Source organism: Xyrauchen texanus, chromosome 31 (assembly GCF_025860055.1).
Source record: "Xyrauchen texanus isolate HMW12.3.18 chromosome 31, RBS_HiC_50CHRs, whole genome shotgun sequence".
NCBI classification, from domain to species: Eukaryota; Metazoa; Chordata; class Actinopteri; order Cypriniformes; family Catostomidae; genus Xyrauchen; species Xyrauchen texanus.
Window position 1 is genome coordinate 10,481,588 of NC_068306.1, and position 19,129 is coordinate 10,500,716.

The 19,129-nt window shown below is 36.8% G+C and overlaps 2 protein-coding genes across 3 annotated transcripts in view; both read left to right on the forward strand.

The window, feature by feature from the left end:
• The first annotated feature begins 628 nt into the window (after positions 1–628).
• Positions 629–11,152, forward strand: LOC127625464 (ubiquitin-associated protein 1-like). 2 transcript variants are annotated; one of them, XM_052100769.1, is made up of 7 exons: positions 629–778; positions 1,808–1,856; positions 1,971–2,095; positions 4,492–5,277; positions 5,799–5,972; positions 6,070–6,171; positions 8,139–11,152. In XM_052100769.1, the coding sequence occupies exons 2-7, from the start codon at positions 1,817–1,819 to the stop codon at positions 8,277–8,279; spliced, it is 1,368 nt and encodes a 455-aa protein (XP_051956729.1). In that variant the 5' UTR covers positions 629–778; positions 1,808–1,816; the 3' UTR covers positions 8,280–11,152. The 2 variants fall into 2 exon arrangements, with proteins under 2 accessions (XP_051956729.1, XP_051956730.1); XM_052100770.1 differs by having other exon boundaries at positions 5,802–5,972.
• Positions 11,153–15,051: 3,899 nt separating this feature from the next.
• The window catches only part of LOC127625252 (DDB1- and CUL4-associated factor 12), a 29,360-nt gene continuing 25,282 nt past the window's right edge, over positions 15,052–19,129 (forward strand). Inside the window, exon 1 of the mRNA XM_052100415.1 lies at positions 15,052–15,460. Within this exon, the coding sequence (XP_051956375.1) occupies positions 15,404–15,460 (57 nt within the window). The 5' untranslated portion in view covers positions 15,052–15,403. The remainder of the gene's footprint in view (positions 15,461–19,129) is intronic.

Genomic DNA, 19,129 nt, shown 5'->3' on the forward strand with positions numbered 1-19,129 from the left:
TGAGTGCAACTTTAATGATGTGTTATGCATTATGTTTGTTTCCAGTTATCCACATATTTTAGATGCAGTTTTTTTTCACGTGTTCCTCTGAATTTTTCAGACCTTTGAGCTCCTTAAATTCTTTAACGAGCTTAATAGTTCTGATAACGTGAGTGTACAGTCCATGTGACAAAAGTGCATCACGTGCACAAATAAACAAAACAGATCATGACATATTAATAAACAATGCTTTTCAGTTATAGCAAGATGGGGGAGCAGATGTGGAACTTTTGACAAGAATTTAAAAAATTATCAACAATATTTATAATGCTTTGCTGTTATGATTATTTCCATTTTTATTAGATATGTTACCAAATAGCCTACCATCATTTTGGTAATGTGGTATAATTGATACTATCACTGTGTCATATGGTACCACGGCAGCATCTCTGTTTTATCTCTCTATCAATTCATGATCATAACAATTTACTACCGTACAAAATCCAATAAACTAAAATAGGTTGATGAACTCAAACCCGTGCTGGATGTGCAAAGGCCAACAGATAACAGCGCGAATCCACAGCTCGTCGCTGATTGGTCGAAGCTGTCGTCATTCAGCGAACCCCTGTCGTCACACAGGAACCGAGGAGGAGGTACGAACCAATATGGCGTTCCGCGATGAAGCAGGAAACACACTCGGTTTTCAGTGAATTTCTACATCTGAGAGTGTCGATCGGAGCTTTTACGTCCGAGGACAAGTGAGAGACCTATTCGGAGACTGAAGACAGAGCAGATACTGGTAAGGAAACCGATGGGTCACGCAGGGACTGTTTGAGGGGCGGTGGCAGAGGAAGTTGGGGCCTGTTAAGTCGCTTGACTAACCAGAACTGAAACAAAACTGAGCTGCTTCTTTTTTTCTGTACGTCTGTCTCTATATTTGTATTCATCCAATCTCAGTAAAAACAAAATGATCTCATCAATGTATAAAAATATGTGTTATTAAATGAACCGTTGTTGGGGTTATCTACCTTTCTGTCTGTATGAAGTCGATTAAATCTCCGCATAACAATCATTGCTTTATTACGCAATAAATGTGGCTGGGTGTTGTTATGAAGCTAGGATGTCTTTCTGGTCTGCTGGTGTACTTCGATAAACCCTTTTGTTTTGTTTTTTCAAAAAAATAAATGGGTGGTGAAATGACATCAGAACCGGTATTTATCAGTTTGCGTTGTAGCATGTGATTAGTCTTGTGCTAGTCTCATGTTTATGTTTCATGTTGCAGATTAGCAGTTGTTTTTTTATTTGTTTCTTGATATTAACTTTTTTGAGGTCCTGTGGAATAACTGGTAACACTTATTTGTTTACATTTTCAGTTTAAAATAAATCCAGGCTGTGCTTGTAACTTAATGCTGCTAAACCAAGCTTTGTTTTTATTGGAGATGACAGTTTCGATTTTGATTTGTGTGATTATTTCAATTTGTATTTAAGTTTGTATTTAAAATCACCAGGCTAATTAGATTTATGCATTTGAAAATGCTTATTAACTGTCAACAATCTTTAGTTATCAGTTGATTTAATGATGTTGACAGTTAATAAACAAACTGAGATCAGTTTTGCTGTTATAGCAAAGAAAATACAGAGTTTTTGCTCACTTGTCTTTTTCAAAATACCAACTAAGCAGATTTTTATTTCAGATATTAGATTTTGGTTGTCTCTTTTACTTTTAAAAAAAATGTTTTACTTCCAACGAGAAAAGGGAAGTGTTCGGGAGAGTAAATAGGTCACTTGCTCAATACGTGTCAATTGTGCTGTTTTAATATTCCCTTAGTTACGATAAATGGATGTGAGGAAGTCTGGATCAGATATCCACAACAATGGTGAGTCAGTCAATCATCTGGCCTGTTTATTTTTGATAATCAGCATTATTAAAAAAAAATTGATTTGTTGAATCAATTTCTCTCCTCTCTCGACGCTATACTTCATGTTTCAAGGACCAGTCAGCTACCTCGATGATGTTCCCTTCAAACTCAATGAGAAATTCCGCTGTCCCTCGAAAGTGGGTCTTCCTATTGGCTTCTACATGCCAGACTGCAATTCTATGCTCTCTGAACTTCAAGTAAGTATGATTTTCCCCAAAAGCTGCAAATATGTAGGGCTGGGTAATATGCAAGAAATATATATATATATATATATATATATATACACACACACACACACACACACACACACACACTGGCGGCCAAAAGTTTGGAATAATGTACAGATTTTGCTGTTTTGGAAGGAAACTGGTACTTTAATTCACCAACGTGGCATTCACCTGATCACAAAGTATAGTCAGGACATTACTGAAGTAAAAAACAGCACATCACTATTTGAAAAAAGTTATTTTTGATCGAATCTAGACAGGCCCCATTTCCAGCAGCCATCACTCCAACACCTTATCCTGGAATAATCATGCTAAATTGCTAATTTGGTACTATAAAATCACTTGCCATTATATCAAACACAGTTGAAAGCTATTTGATTCGTTACATGAAGCTTAACATTGTCTTTGTGTTTGTTTTTGAGTTACCACAGTATGCAATAGATTGGCATGTCTTGAGGTCAATATTAGGCCAAAAAGAGAAATGGCTTTCTCTAGAAACTCATCAGTCAATCATTGTTTTGAGGAATGAAGGCTATACAATGCTTGAAATTGGCAACAAAAAAAAAAAAAAATTCAGAGCCTCTAGTTTGAGAAATAGACTCCTCACATGTCCTCCGCTGACAGCTTCATTGAATTCTACCTGCTCAACACCAGTTTCATGTACAACAGTAAAGAGAAGACTCAGGGGTGCAGGTCTTATGGGAAGAATTACAAAGAAAAAGACACTTTTAAAACAGAAAACAAAATGAAAAGGTTTGAGTGGGCAAAGAAACACAGACATTGGACAACAGATAATTGGAAAAGAGTGTTATGGATCTTAACCCCATTGAGCTTTTGTGGGATCAGCTAGACTGTAAGGTGCGTGAGAAGTGCCCGACAAGACAGACACATCTTTGGCAAGTGCTACAGGAAGTGTGGGGTGAAAGGTCACCGGAGTATCTGGACAAACTGGCAGCTAGAATGCCAATAATCTGCAAAGCTGTCATTGCTGCACATGGATGCTAATGTAAATATGTATGATTACATTGTCAACACCACTGCAGTTTGATTGGTGTTTATTTTTGCTTTATTGATTTTTCTTAAATTCAATTCATTTATTGAAACATGAAAAACTTAAACCAAAGATGTTGCTAAATTCAAATTGCACTTCAAACAAAGCAAAAAAGCAATTAAAATAATAAAGTGCTTAATTTTAAGTGCTTTTTTTAATATAACCACCAGAACCTCCCCAAATGCAAACATTTACTATCTCCAACTTCCTCCACCGACCCAATTCCTATCATACAAGGATCCGTCTATGACAGCGGGTGGAAAATGACTAATGCAAATTAAGATCTAAATGCAAACATAATAAAAACCCACATCATTTCTACTTTCATAAAACTGCTACAAAAGTTTGTTTATTTAGTCTGTGCTTAAACGAATAGAAAACACCCTATTGTTTCCCAATTAATGCTTTATTAAAATTTCCACTGTTTCTTATCAAATATGTGTTTGTATTGCGTTTCGTTAATGCTACCTAAAGAAAATGAAATGGAGCTCAATTATAGGTTCAAGTTGAATGTGTTTTTGTATCTTATGATCTACTTTTATCTTTGTTTCTTAAACTGCACTTTCCCTAAGCAAATTGTAAGGTTGGTTAATGGGAACTACGCATGCCATAATTTCAATTTAAAAAAAGGCCTACAACATAAAAAAATAGAAAAGAATCTTCATGGAGTGGATGATGAATACAAGTTGATGTCACAAATCTGTGTGTTTTGAATTACTTTTAAATTAAAGTTTTTCATAAAGACCAAAAAATACATTGTTTCATAATAATGCTTTTTCACATCGGGCTGTATTTCCTTAATAATGAAATATCCAATTACAATATGTGCTGTTTTTATCTCGTTGCTAAGCCATAGTGTATTTGTTACAAGCCATGTTTGAGACTAGAGAGTAGGTCAGATCAGGAAAATGTTTCATGCTATTCAGAAAACATGTTGGCAGAGAAAATGAACACAACCGGCCTCTTATCTGTAAAGTTTTTGTATGATTTACTATTTTGAATATTTTAGTATCTATAAATGTAAGTGCATTATAACTATTGGGCTACAATTTAATATAATTGGCGATTTCCATAGCTTCATAGTTTTATCATTTTCTGATATTGTCAATCATTGCATGTCAGTGACTGTCATAATTGGCATTGGGATTTTTGTCAGATATTTTCGATATACGATTACCTCGCCCAGCCCTACAAAAATGTTAATCATGTGATATTAATGTTTCATTTTTGGGTGAATTATTATTTTAATGTAAGTTCAATGAAGTGTTGAAAGTTACTAAGGATTTATTTTAATCTACTTTCTTGTATACTTAAGTATGACTTCAGTCTAGAAAGGCGGAGCGTGCAATGGGGGGAGGAGCTTGCCAAGGCGCGAGCTGCTGAGGATCGAGCAGTAGAGGCGGCGAGGACAGAGTCTGAAAACGAGAGGCATGCGGCTGCGCACGATGCAGATGTCGGACTGGTTGGAGGAAAGAAAGCACGGCCCTCTGATGAACAGGAACTTGTCCCTGCAGCATTGAACCCAGTTTTGGCTGGCCTATGGCACAATGCGATCCTTACGCCACTCCCAGCACCTTCTTTTGGACCAACGCAACCAGCACCTAGTATCCCGGCACCTCAGAGTCTAAACTTAGCTGACTTTGAGCGAGAAGAGGATCCCTTTGACAAACTTGAGCTTAAAACACTGGACGACAAAGAGGAATTGCGGAGTATCCTTCAGAGCCAACCACAGTCATCTGTTTCACCTTCTCAACTTACTCAAATTGAACCTCACCCCCCCTCTCCAAGTAGTATGTCTCCTATCCAGGCCAAAGCCGGAATCTTCCTTAAACCCAATGGACTAGTTGGGGTTGGGGTTGTGGGGACCTCCAGGGAACAGATCGATGCGGATCGCCCATGTAACATTCGCTCACTGAGTTTCCCCAAGCTATCAGACCCTTGGGACTCACCCTCGGAAGCACCTCTTGGCATTTATCAAGCACAACCACCATGGAGCATGTCTAATGGGACACCACCATCCATGCAGAGAACAGCACCACATACAAAGACAACATTCCCCCAAGAGCAACCTGCTTATTCTCAAAATGGGTCACTGAAACAGGTATTGTAGCATGGACAGAAACTGTTTGCACCTAAAGTGATTAGACCTTATTTATGAAACGGAAGCAGAATGAATATTGAAGGAATAGGTGAAAACAGACCAAAATGAAATTCAATTTTCACTATAAATCATGACAGCAGTCTTCTTGGCGATCGTGATTTCAAGCTTGATTACTCTTCCTCTAGTGCGCTGTGCATGCGACAAGCTCTAGGAAGCGTAATTGACCTTGAAATCTTGATTGTGCCTAAAGACTGCAATGGCAACATGTACAATGAAAAAGGATATCTATTTTGGTCTGTTCTCTCCCAAAACCGATTGGATCGCTTCAGAAGACATTGATTAAACTACTGGAGTCGTATAGAATTTGTATTTTTGGGTGATCCATCCCTTTTAGTAATCGTCATATTAAATTCAATGCGACATTGTACAATTTAATGGTTTTATGGATGATTAACAGAAGTACAATCTGCTCATGTTTAATAAATTATGGCCATTATGTGATTTTCTTTTTAACGCCTTAGCAGTTAAAGTCTGTCACAGCTCCCAACCGTCTGCCCTCAACTACACCTTCTACCGCGATCCTTCTCGGCCTCTCTGCTGGCGAACGACAGTGTGTGGAGACCATTGTGGGCATGGGCTATTCTTATGAGGGTGTTCTCAAAGCCATGCAAAGAAAAGGACAGAATGTGGAACAGGTCTTTTTGTAGTTTTTAAATCCTTCTGGTAGTGTGCGTCAGGGTTATGCATCTTAGCAACTCTTTAATTACCCTGTTATTGTGCCGTTTTTCTTAGGTGCTGGAATACCTGTTTACCCACAGTCGACTGTGCAGTCGAGGCTTTGATTCCACAGCTGTGGAAGAGTGTCTGGAAATGTACCAGGGCTCAGAGGAAAAGGTTGGCAAATACTTAACCCCACAAACATGCACAAAGACTGAGTTACATGGAAAATTTTGCATAAAGATTGAATGTATTTGTAAATGATCTTTTCCGGTAGTGTTGACATGACACTAATATTCTTTGTGAGACCACAGAATTGTTTTGTTTTTTCAAGAGACAAAATTTCTGCAAAGCTTATTGTTGTTCGAAAATAGACCTTTTTCACGGACTGTGATGCGTTTCCTCCTTATTTAGTAGTGTAAATCTAGCAAATTTTTAATTAAAATTTGTTATTCAAATTATGCTTTGTGTTATATTACCCTGGAATTAGTTTAAAAAAATATATTATTTTTAAATAATTATTATCTGACTGTTCTGATCTGTGTTGTTTTTTTTTTTTTTTTTTAATTCTGGAAAGTCATTCAAACGTAATAGTGGATTTTTTTTCTTTTGCTCTTGGAGCAAATGGGTACGTGAAAATAATATTTGCTGTGGTCTCCCATTAACTCCCATTCACCACTGTCGAAGTTTACCCTGCAATCATTTACTTCCTCGTCTCAAACCCCGAAGTGTGAAAAAGGTCTATTGAAAGCGTTTGTGTTAACAGATAGTTGACCATATTTAACAGATTTAAACATGACAGACACAAAGGTGCTATTTACTTTTAAGATAGTGTCTCATAAAAGGTCAAATTTGCATTACATCACGTTTAAATCTGTCATTAAAATTTGAATATTTATCAAATTTCAAGAAATATTCCGGGTTCAATACCAGTTACTGTAAGCTCAGTCAAAAGCTTTTTTTGGCATAATGTTGATTAACAAAAAATTCATTTAGACTCTTCTCTCCTTTTCATACAAAAAAAAGCTCAAATCTGGGTCACAAGTGGAAAAGCATAGCCACATGACGTTAACAATTTGCATGTTAACACTCTTTTAGTGTGATTAAATTACTTGCAGTACTAACCTTTTTTAATGTAAAGTTACAGTATAGCCAATTTAAAGGGTTGGTTCTCCCAAAAAATGAAAATTCTCACTTGATTTACTCGACCTCTTGTAGATGTATATGACTTTCTTTCTTCTGCTTAACACAAGATTTCTCAGCTCTTTAGGACCATACAATGTAAGTGAATGGGTGCCAAAATTTTGATAGGGCAAAACAATAGTACTCCAGGCGACTCTTGTGGTTAAATCCATATATTCTGAAGCGATATGATAGGTGGGGATGAGAAACAGATCAATATTTAAGTCCTGTTATACTATAAATTCTCCTCCCTGTTCAGTTTTTGGTGATTCAAATCCTTCTTGCATATCGCCCCCTAATGGGTAGGGAGGAGAATTGATGACAAAACAATGAGTTTAATATTGATCTGTTTCTCACCCACACCTATCATATCATGGCTGAACACATGGATTTAACCACTGGAATCATATGGATTACCTTTATTCTCCCTTTATGTTGATTTAAAAATGTTTGCACACATTCACTTGCATTGTATGGACCTACAGAGCTGAAATATTCTTCTAAATATCTTAATTTGTGTTCTGCTAAAGAAAGAAGTCATACACATCTGGGATGGCATGAGGGTGAGTATATAATGAGAGAATATTTATTTTGGGTGAACTATCACTTTGACAACTCCGTTACCATGACAACATAATGCCATAAACCTCAAAACTACAGTAAAAGCGGCAATTGAATTAACTTTACAGCTCAAATGAAACAAGTTTTAGTAGAATAATTTAAGTGCTTTTATTAGAATATAAGCTTCACATTTCTGCCTTTTAAACCCTCTAAAAATTGGCAATTTTCACTTCCATTGTAAATCCCTTACAGTAATATAGATTTTTAGATCTAACTTTTTTCTTAAGCTAGTAAATGAAGAAAAATAATTTTAATCCATATTAGTGTTTTACAAATTTGATTTATATGTCTTGTTAATACACTGTCTTAATACAATTTAATTAGACTTTCTCTCCCCTTAGGCTCTAGAGTTTCTGCAGTTAATGTCCCGGTTTGGGGAAATGGGTTTTGAAAGAGACACTATTAAAGAGGTACTGTTGGTCCACAATAACGACCAGGATAAAGCGCTGGAGGACCTGATGGCCCGAGCGACTGCGAGCTGAGCCCGAAGAGTGTCCCCTCGTAGAGCCACCCCTCCCTTGTCCCTCGGAGAGTGAGAGGTGATAAGAAAATGGCGAGAGGGAGGGCGTGGTTCTCTTATCTCTGAGACAGGACAACCGATTATGTACCCTAATAAAGATATACCTCTTGGGTTAGGGATTGACTGCACTGCTCAATGGTGTGTTGATCCCTTCTCAGCTGTATGTCTGCTAAGTGATCTTAGAACGGTGGTCAGTGGGAGGAGCCTGAACACTCCTCTGAGAATCAGGATTGGCTGGATTCTCTATTGCATTGGTGACATGCTTGACTGGGTGAGCCCCTTGGAAACCCAGTTTAGCAGAAAATGGACTTGGAGTGACACTCAAAGCTATTGCGCTGCCATCTCCTGCTGCTGGTCCCAGGCTTTCTAAACTGAAACCTGCACACGCACTCACACACAACACATGGCGGAACAGAGAACCCACAAAAGTGCCCTCTCTCTTTTTTTTGTCTTTGCTTTTTGTTCGTTCATAGGTTGTTTATATGTTTGGCAAGCAGAAAAACCTTATCTTACATTATTTTGTCCTTTTAGAGATTGTGTTTCTTTGCCCTATGATTAGGAACTACATTAACCAAACTAATAACCATTATTTAAGTTTGGAGGAAAAAAAAAAAAAAGAACGATTGCTGTAAACTTTTGCCTAGTTGGCTTTTGCACTGGAATGAAGAATTGGCCAGAGAATTTGGCAAGATTGACTGGAAACGCAATAATTAAAGGCATAGCTCACTCAAGAATGAAAATTCTCTCGTCATTTACTCACCCTCATGCCATCCCAGATGTGTGTGACTTGCTTTGTTCTGCAGACAACAAATTTAGATTTTTAGAAGATTATTTCAGCTCTGTAGGTCCATACAATGCAAGTCAATGGTGACCAGAACTTTGAAACCTCAATAATCAGAAAGCCAACATAAAAGTAATCCTTAAGTTTAATCCATGTCATCAGAAGTGCTAGGATAGTTTTGGGTGAGAAACAGACAAATAGTTAAGTAGTTTTTTGCTCTAAATCTCCACTTTCACATTTTTCCCTCTTGTTTTTGGCTATTGAATTCTTTGTGCATATCACCACCTACTGGTCGGACTGGTCAAAGGGGGAGATTTAGAGGTTTCTCACCCACACCTATCATATCAATTCAGAAGATATGTTTAACCACTGGAGTGTATGAATTAATTAAATGCTGCCTTTATGTGAATTTATGAGATTCAAAGTTCTGGCCAACATTCACTTGCATTGTGTGGACCAACAGAGCTAAAATATTCTTCTGAAAATCTTCATTTGTGTTCTGTAGAAGTAAGTCAAGCACATTTGAGATGGCATGAGGATGAGAAGATGAGAGAATGTTCATCTTTGGGTGAACTAACACTTTAAACAATGCCACCATATTTTCAAACCAATTGACATGCAAATACTGCACAGACACACTGAATCACAGATGTTTATATAACATATTTAAAGATCTGTGAAGATACTGTTGGTGTCCATCTATAATACAAATTTAGAAAAGTATCAGACATTAATGTGATTAACACATCGATATGGGACTAACACTGCAATTATTTTAAAAAGCACTAGAAAACTGCATGTATAGATGGAGGTACCAGAACGTTGTACAATAGATCGGACCTGCAGTCAAGATTGTGAATGTTGGTTTTAGAGCCTTGGTCACCACAGGAAACCTGTATGGCTTTTCGAATATCTCCATATTACCTCACATGGAATTGGCAAATTTACTTAATTTCCTCTTTAGACATGGGAAGACAGGCAGATCTGTGCAATATGGGAATTGTTCTGACAAGTAGAATTATTTAATCAACCATATCTGACTCCAGTAGAACTTTTCAGCTGTTTCAAATATAGGTTCTGTTTCTAACTCCATGTTTTTATGATACTGACTTTTGACTTCTGGAAATCAAAGGACGAACCTCATGAAGAAATTGCTAGGTCATATTTCACTTCAAAATCGACAGACGTTTTTTTTTTTTTTTTTTTGCCAAGATAATAAATAAAGCCTATTTTAGGACCATTAAGATATAGATTTTGCATTTTGACAATCCCCTTCCTAAATTCTCTCTACTGTAAGTCGTGTTCTTTTGGCTGCTCCTATTAGCGATGTGATCCGCATATCTGACTTGTCACAGGTTTTATGCTGGATAAATTCTCTCTACTGTAATACAATATTGAAAATCATCCTGTTTGGACACTTATTGCTTTTTAATTGAAAATCAAATAACTATGGTACAACAAATGATACTATGATGTATATATATATATATATATATATATATAATACATCATAATTTGTTCTTATTGTAGTAAGGAGTAATAACCATTCATTAGTTTTTCATTTCATGTTTGGTGTGAAAGGGCTTTAATTATCATGGAAATAATGAAAAAAAGAATTGCATGGTACTATCGTACTGTTTGGTCCTAAAAAATAGCCATCAATTTATTTTCTGAAGTGATTTTGAAGTGAAAAGTGACTAATGTTTGTCAATGTTTTGTGATATTCACTCCAAAAATGATGTGGATGTTTCATGTGCCAGAGACGCTTATTTGAATCTTATTTGTCTTTTAAGCTGGAAAACTGACAACCGGTCTAAATATAAATCTTTCTACTCTTTATGCGTGAGAAGCTTAAGACAGTCCTGAGAAACGTGGGTGGGTGAATGTTGGTAGAGTTAAACCTGTATTAAGCACTTGTCTCTGAGGTGGGGTAAATTCTGAAAAGAACCAGGTGTGTTTCAATAAATGTGCTATCCCTAGGGTCCGATCTATATTGGATAGCCCGTCTGGCCCTTCATGAATAAATGTGCTGCATTCTTAAGCAGTCAAATGTGCATTCTTATTTTTTGGTTTTTTGTCATTTGCACCATTGTAGGTACACAAACAGCTTCTTTAAGCTCACTTTTCATGTGCAATTTATTTTTTTATCATTGATGCTTCAAAGTAATCTCTTGTTTTAAATTGTAATGTGTGGATACTTGTTGATCCATCTGAATCTCACAAAGAAATGTTTGATTCACCCTCAAATCAAAAGAAAAATATAAGAAATTATATTTTCCATAAAGAAAATTAAGCATATTTTAGAACCTTTACTATAAAGGCCTGTAATTGAAGACACTGTAAGTGAATAAAAATGTATTGGCACTATAAATGGACTTTTTTATAAATAGATTGTCTTTATGCAACACACACACACACACATATATATTTCTTTTGATTTTAGAGTGAAATGTGACCCGGACATGTTCTTAACAGGTTTCATTAGATGTTAACATGGTGTACAGGGTGCTTCCTCGTTTACCTTTTTGTATCAGCATCCCTTAGTCAAAGCCGGTGAACGGACTGAGGTCAAGCAGGTAGAGAAGAATACAGCATACATAATGCTGGTTGTATCACAAAGAGAGTTCTGGCCTTTCACGAGCAGTGAGTCAGCACTCAAGGACAGATCTGTTGTTATTATTGTAATTTGGGAAATGTTCTGATGTACAGCTAAAGAAGATTGGGGATCTGTTGCTCCTAAAATGTGATTTAAATGGTCAGTCTCCTTCGGTATGATTAAAATTACTCTTCAATAAGTGTCACTGGTATTTGTAATGATGGAGTTGGCAGCTACATAATTAATAATAATTGTCGCTATTTGGTGAGAAAAACGCTTGGGGTACAAATGTTGTCAAGGTTTACCTAAAGGCCATGTTACATCATCAAACTGAACTGTAGTTGACCTAATTGCTGACTGCCAGTGAAACAACGTGAACAGAACACAGTTTAAATGTAATTCACACTCTAGTTGTTGAATGCAATCATTTAAACATCCTGTTGTGTGCTACATTATTTGTGTATCAGAACACATGTGCATTAAGACTGACCTTTTCATCATCACATACTGAACTTTAAATCATTCACATGAGAATGTTCTTGATATAGTCCAAATTTAGAGAAGGAAAAAATAAATGCAAGAAACATCTTATTCAGCAATCTGAATAGGTACAATGGGGTTAAAGGCTCCATTGATTTGATTTTCTCCCAAAATACTAAATGGCAACAAAAACTACCACAGCACTTCCCTAAACACCTGTTTGTCACTATGCACTGCAAATGTTCCTGTTCCATGAGATCATTGCGTGTATTGTCATAAATGTACACTGCAAAGAAATCCTGTTAAATTTACGGTAAAAAACTGTCCGCTGTGGTTGCCAGAATTTCACCGTAAAATTTACGGTAACTACGTTTCAGGCTTCACAGGATGTAATTTTAATGCCTGATATTTTACAAAGCATTACCGTCATTTATATTTAATGATAAACTTGATATATTAACCTTCTGACACTGTAAACATCTGCTTATCACTTTATAATGTATTGTTTATAAACATAATTATAGAAGAGCACATGATGACATGAAGTTCACCAATAGTGTTTTTTCCAGGAGCAATGACCAATAAACATGTACAGACAGTGCTCAGTGTCTCTCACACGAACACTAAACACCTTAAGGGTAACATATGAAATAAAATAATGCAATACAAATGAACTAAACTACATCAAATATAACATAGAACATCACAATGTACAGCCGTGGCCAAAAGTATTGGCAGTGACATATTTTGTGATTTGCAATTTTTCTGCTTCAGTTGTTGTGGTGTTGATTCACATTGTTTTCACTGTGCAGAGTGATCAGATGCTTTTTAAATAATTGCAAAAAGCTTCATTGACCAAAAAAATTAACTTTATCATAAAAACCCAAATTTCACTGTTTTTTGGTCCTGTCACAAAATGACCAGCTAACATAATTTCACTAATCATATCAGCAGCACCGGGGAAAGTGTGAACGAGTACTAGTCAGGTGAAATCATGCTATTATTCTGATTGGATTATAAGAGCAGACTGATTACTATAAAACAAGGGAAGAAGTGCTTCCAATCATTGTGTTCTTGTTCACAATTGTTACCTCTAAAGAAAGACATGCAGCCATCATCACTTTGCATCAAAATGGCCTCACATGCAAGGAAATTGCTGCAAAGAATATTGCACCTGAAAGAACCATTTACCAGATCATCAAGAACTTCAAGGAGAGAGGTTCAACTGCAGTGAAGAAGGCTTCAGGACATCCCAGATTGTCCAGCAAGCACCAGGACCGTCTCCTCCTGAGGAGTCGGCTACGGAATCATGTCACCACCAGTGCAGAGCTTGCTCAATATTGGCAGCAGGTTGGTGTGAGTGCATCTGCACGCACAGTGAGACGAAGACTTTTGGGCAATGGCCTGGTGTCAAGAAGGGCAGTAAAGAAGCCACTTCTCTCCAAGAAAAACATCAAGGACAGACTGAAATTCTGCAGGAAGTACAAGGATTGGACAGCAGAAGACTGGTGCAAAGTTATTTTCTCTGATGAAGCCCCCTTCCGACTGTTTGGGACATCTGGAAAATCGATAGTCCGGAGAAGAAAAGTTAAACACTACCATGAGTCCTGTGTCGGGCCAACAGTGAAGCATCCTGAGACCATCCATGTGTGGGGTTGCTTTTCATCCAAGGGAGTGGGCTCTCTCACAATTCTGCCCAAAAACACTGCCATGAATAAAGAATGGTATCAAAACATCCAGCAAGAGCAACTTCTCCCAACGATCCAGGAGCAATTTGGTGATGATCTGAGCATTTTCCTGCATGATGGAGCACCATGTCACAAGGCATGAGTGATAATGAAGTGGCTCGGAGATCATTACATTTTGGATCTGTGGCCAGGCAACTCCCCGGATCTTAATCCCATAGAGAACCTGTGGTCAATCCTCAAAGGCGAGTGGACCAGCAGAAGCCCACAAATTGTGATCAACTCCTGATATCTGATATCCAGCATGCCAGAGCGAATTGCAGAGGTTATGAAGAACAAGGGTCAACACTGTAAATATTGACTCTTTGCATATACTGAATGTTTTTGTCAATGAAAAACTTATGAAACGCTTATCATTGTTTTTTCAGTATACCATAAAAATGTGAAAAAGTCATTACTGAAGCAGCAAACTTTGCAAAACACAACATTTATGTCACTGCCAATATACTGACCACGGCTGTACAAAACTGATATTAAAAATAAGAAGAAACATAACTGTTCCCATAAAATATAACTAAATGAACTGGGTCACGGAGGGTATCCTGGGAACCCCTGTGTAACAGTATAAGGACGGGCAAGGAGGAGGCTGGTACTGGCTGAACAGCCAGTGTGTGCTGAGCATGTCATTTCTAAAACGCTCCAGATTCACTTTAATTTCACTTTTGCATACTTCCAAGTAAGCACTACATGTTAATATACAAATACAAATAATTCACCCCACGGAATTTATGTACAGCAGAAGAGATGCTAAAATGAGGAGCACATTATAGTGAGGAGTATACTGTTAAAACAATATTCTGGGAAATTCTCGCAAATTATAAAACAAGGAAGGGTAATTATGAAATCTGTGGTTATGACCATTTTTAAAGTTAAGCTATATTAAAATGGTTTTTAGTGTAATACTTTAATACTAAGTAATAATGTACTCAGTGCAACGCATAAAAACGAGAAAAAAACAACAAAAAAAAACATTACGTCACCAAAATCCACTACGCAGAGTATTAGATCATCGCGCTAGCGAGAACCTCTTTTCGAGTGCGCGCACGCAGCCGACGCGCGCGCGTACGCTTGACCTTGTTTTTGTTGATATTTGACTTGAGTGCGACTGCGCGCGGCGCTGTACGTTGTCGGATGACGCGTTTTGTCAAAAGAACGACGGACGGATAGTGGGGTTGAAAGATTGGTGAAAAGTGAGATCGGTGTAGGGGAGGGGCAGGAGTACCCTTGTAGCTGCTCCATACAGACGAAAAGCACATCTGATCTAAATTAATAAAAAAATAAAAAAATCGCGACCGCGCTGACACAGAATCGGGGGATTATTCGATTCCGGTTGGTCCTGCTCTACTCGGGTGGATTGGATTCGGTTAGTCGCGCCGCTTCGCCATCGCTAAGGCCGCCAGAACAACACAATCGCCATTATATGACCCACTTCCCGGCGTCGCTGCTGCCCTCCATGTGGGTGAGGGACCTGTGCGTGTCGGGCTATGGCGAGAAAAACAGTTAGCAGGAAAAGAAAAGCAGGGGAGCCCAAGGAACAACAGGTAAAACAAGCCCTCTGTCTTATCCAACAACAACACCATACATCCATATACGAACCTCTGATCTTATTTAAAAAAAATATATATATATATATATATATATATATATATATATATATCTCGATATATAATAACAAAATTGAGGAAAAATAGCTTGAAATGTCACATTTCAGAAACAGAAAATAGACGAGTATAATGTTAGCAAACACAAACATTTACCAATATGTTGGCTAAAGGCTAATTGTGGGTTTCTTAACTTAGTTGTTGACATCGATCTGCTATGGGTGAATTTGTTTAGTGATAAGTAAACATGTATCAGTTGTCTTGGACATTGGGGATACGTGTCATGTCTGAGAAGGTCTTATAATCCTGGACTAGATTACAGGATAATGTTACTCCAGACTGTACAAGATAGTTAGTCGTACAGTAGGGGTGCAGTCTGCTACAAATCACCATTATTTTCATCATCAAGAAGGAGATTAGTTATAGCTCAGTGTTTTGGTGTATCAGAATATCGGTTGCAACAATAAACAGTTTGTGAAGGCCTTTAAGATGTTATATGTCAAACAGGAGGCACAGGATGGAGATCTCATGTGGGGAAGTCTAGACACTTAGGATTCAGTGAAATAGACTGAAATAGATATTCTCCTTATTTGGTGTTTATTTCTGATAATAAAGGAATAGATCACTCACTTCTTTCATCATACACTCACCCTTTTGTTGTCTCACTCTCAAATTTGTATGACTTTCTTTCACAGAATATATGAAGATATTTTGGGTATTGATACACATTTCCCGATTCTTCGCTTACATATAAAAGTAAATGTCTCCCAGCTAATGCTGTTAATTATACAGGGGACCTTTTAACTAGGCTCATTAGGAAAATAAAAATTTTGCTTATAATATTTTATTACTTTTCAGCATTTTGGTCATGTTTTGGCAAATTAACAACTAAAAGTATTCAATCAATAAATATAGATATTATATTTCATATTAATTTTTTAGATATTTATTGTAAATTGCATAATTTATACTATTTACAAGTATTTACATTGATTTGTTGATCATGTGCTAAAACCGGTACTGTCTCTTTAATAATAATAAAAACAGCATTTCTGTAAACAGTGCTTTTGAATGAGTGCATGTAACTAGAAAGGACTGGAATGGCTTTACCTCATCTGTGTGATGCATGATTATAATTAAATGTTTTTTTTAGTTGTTTTTAGATTAACAAATTACTGTAAAGAACTGAAGGGGAATTAAAAGAGACCGTATTCAATGACAAATGGGCTGTGTGGATCTTGTCCTTGAATAGACATTAAACAGAACAACTTTTACTCTCAACATGCTGTGAAAGGATCTCGCTGCTGAACACTTAACGTCTAAACTACTCAATTACTGTTGAGTGAAAAGTAAACATTTACCAGCCAGTTTCCAAATATATTCACTTGCAATTTGGTTGCAAATGCGAGTGATTTTCTCTCATTGTAGTAGAGGGTTGCGCTTTGAGTGAAAGATCGTTCTTGTGATTTAAGAATCGATATCGAGATCAATGATGAAGATAACAATGCATCAGAAAAATTATAGTTTTACCCACCGCTGCTGTAAAGGCAGCATAAAGATAGTCCACAAGACTTCAGTGGTTTAACCCATGTCTTTTGAAGTGATACGATTTTGGTTTTGGGGGAGAACTGACCAAAATGACACCTTGTGGGATGCATAGGAATAGGAATGCAACTAACACTTATTTGGATAATCGATTAATCTAGCGATTATTAGAATGATTATTCAGCGATTATTGCAACAATGAATCATTAGCTCTGAACCGATTATTCAGCTTGTGCTTAAAAGGTTGTATTAAATGTGCTTACTAACAATAAAGAGGAGAAAATAATTTTTGAAAAATAACTCTAAATGACATTCACTGAATTAAAGGGGAAAAAAAATACTTTTTATTAAGTTTAATTCAATAAAGAAATTCACTTTAAAAAAAAACTATTGTTATCAAGTGTTTTTGTCTTGTTTTCCATTTAAAATTGTCTAAAAATCCTTAAAACAAGATACATTAACTTGAGAAGCAACATACAAGATATTTAGACTTGCTGTATCTTAAATATAAGTGTATTTTGTATATACGTGTATTTTCTTCACTTGGTTATACTTCTGCGTGTGCAGTAAAGACAAAATATGCTTATATTTAAGGTCTATTCTCTAAAAGCAAGTCTTCTTTTTTTTTTTTTGATATTTTTAAATATTTGTATTTTTAATATTATATTCAACATTCTCATTTAACAGTGTTATCTTCTGCAGTATAGCTGCTTAAGAAAATTTGTTTTAGATATTTTTATTGGAAAACAAGCTAAAGGAAATCATAAACACATTTTGTTGCAGTGTATAATGGGGCGAAGACTTCCTCTCTCAATTTTCTGTTCACCTCAATCCATCCTTAACTCCAAAACAAACACTGTTTTATTAATAAAGCTGCGTATTGCCATGTATTTCTTCACGATAACAAATGCACAGTGACATAATGATTCAATAAGTCTAGAGCCATCGTGTTAAAATCTAGCTTTAGCAAGTGCGGGCTCGAGGGGTGAGTGTCCCCGCGACAAAGTGTTTATCGTCCGGACACGGTTTCAATCTCTCCCTCTTAGATCGGGACATTCACGCAACTCATAGAAGAGTTGCTGACCGCACAGAGAAATGCCAGAGTTGGAGTATGTAGTTAATTTCATGACCTGCTTCCTTATTATTTGAACTTTAATAGAGCTATAACGCATTAAAACTGCATTTAAGACACCGGGGTGTTTCCTTTAAAGAGCTCCGACGACTCTTATTCTACAATGAGAGTGCTTCTGTATTTACTTATTTGGTATTTTTGTATAATTCCCTTGTACTTTGTGATGTACATCACCTGAAGCTGTGAAAGTTTAGAGGGCATCTGGACTGTGAGCTCTGTAATTCTTCCTCTCCTCAGTCAAGTGCGAGCTGCAGTGCTGCTCTCAAGAGTCATAATTGGAGTTTAATGGGATCCCATGTTACGTTAAATGAGATCAAACCACTATTCGACAATGACATTTTTTTCGACAATTTTTTTATTGTCGACATTGTCAATAACGTTGATTAGTTGTCAAGTAATCTTTCAGCCCTACTTGTTAACTATACAACTTGTCATTGCAGTTTCTTAGCACGATCGTGATTTTAAGATTGGTTACTCTCTCTAGTGCTTGAAACATGCACAGGGCAAAGTGTAATCAAACGTAAAATCATGCAACGGCATTGCTGATGTCACTATTTCTAGTGAAAAAGGAGTTATATTTTGAATGGATTTCTTCAGAAGACATTGGTTAACCACTCGAGTCTTGTGGATAACCTTTATGTTGCCTTTTTGGACCTTGAAAATTCGGTCACCATTCACCTTTATCCTAAGGACAAACAGACATCAAATCCCTATTTTTGTACAATCTTCGTTTGTGTTCTGCGGAAGAAAAAGTCTATTGAGTTTGAGACGACATAAGGGTGAGTAAATTGTGAGAGAATTCACATTTTTGGGTGAACTATTCCTTTAAATAAAATGTATCTGGACAAGTCTGACAGCCAGATCGTGAGGAGAGAATCAATAAAAAACAATGCGCCAACCTCATAGACCACAAAAGATTTATGTTAGTAATA

Bases quoted from the DNA above. Each gene is read 5' to 3' on its own strand.
- LOC127625464 (XM_052100769.1), top strand. From the start codon at position 1,817: ATGGATGTGAGGAAGTCTGGATCAGATATCCACAACAATG. The intron at 2,096-4,491 runs GTAAGTATGATT...TGTATACTTAAG, and splicing joins CTATGCTCTCTGAACTTCAA to TATGACTTCAGTCTAGAAAG. The intron at 6,172-8,138 runs GTTGGCAAATAC...CTCTCCCCTTAG, and splicing joins ACCAGGGCTCAGAGGAAAAG to GCTCTAGAGTTTCTGCAGTT.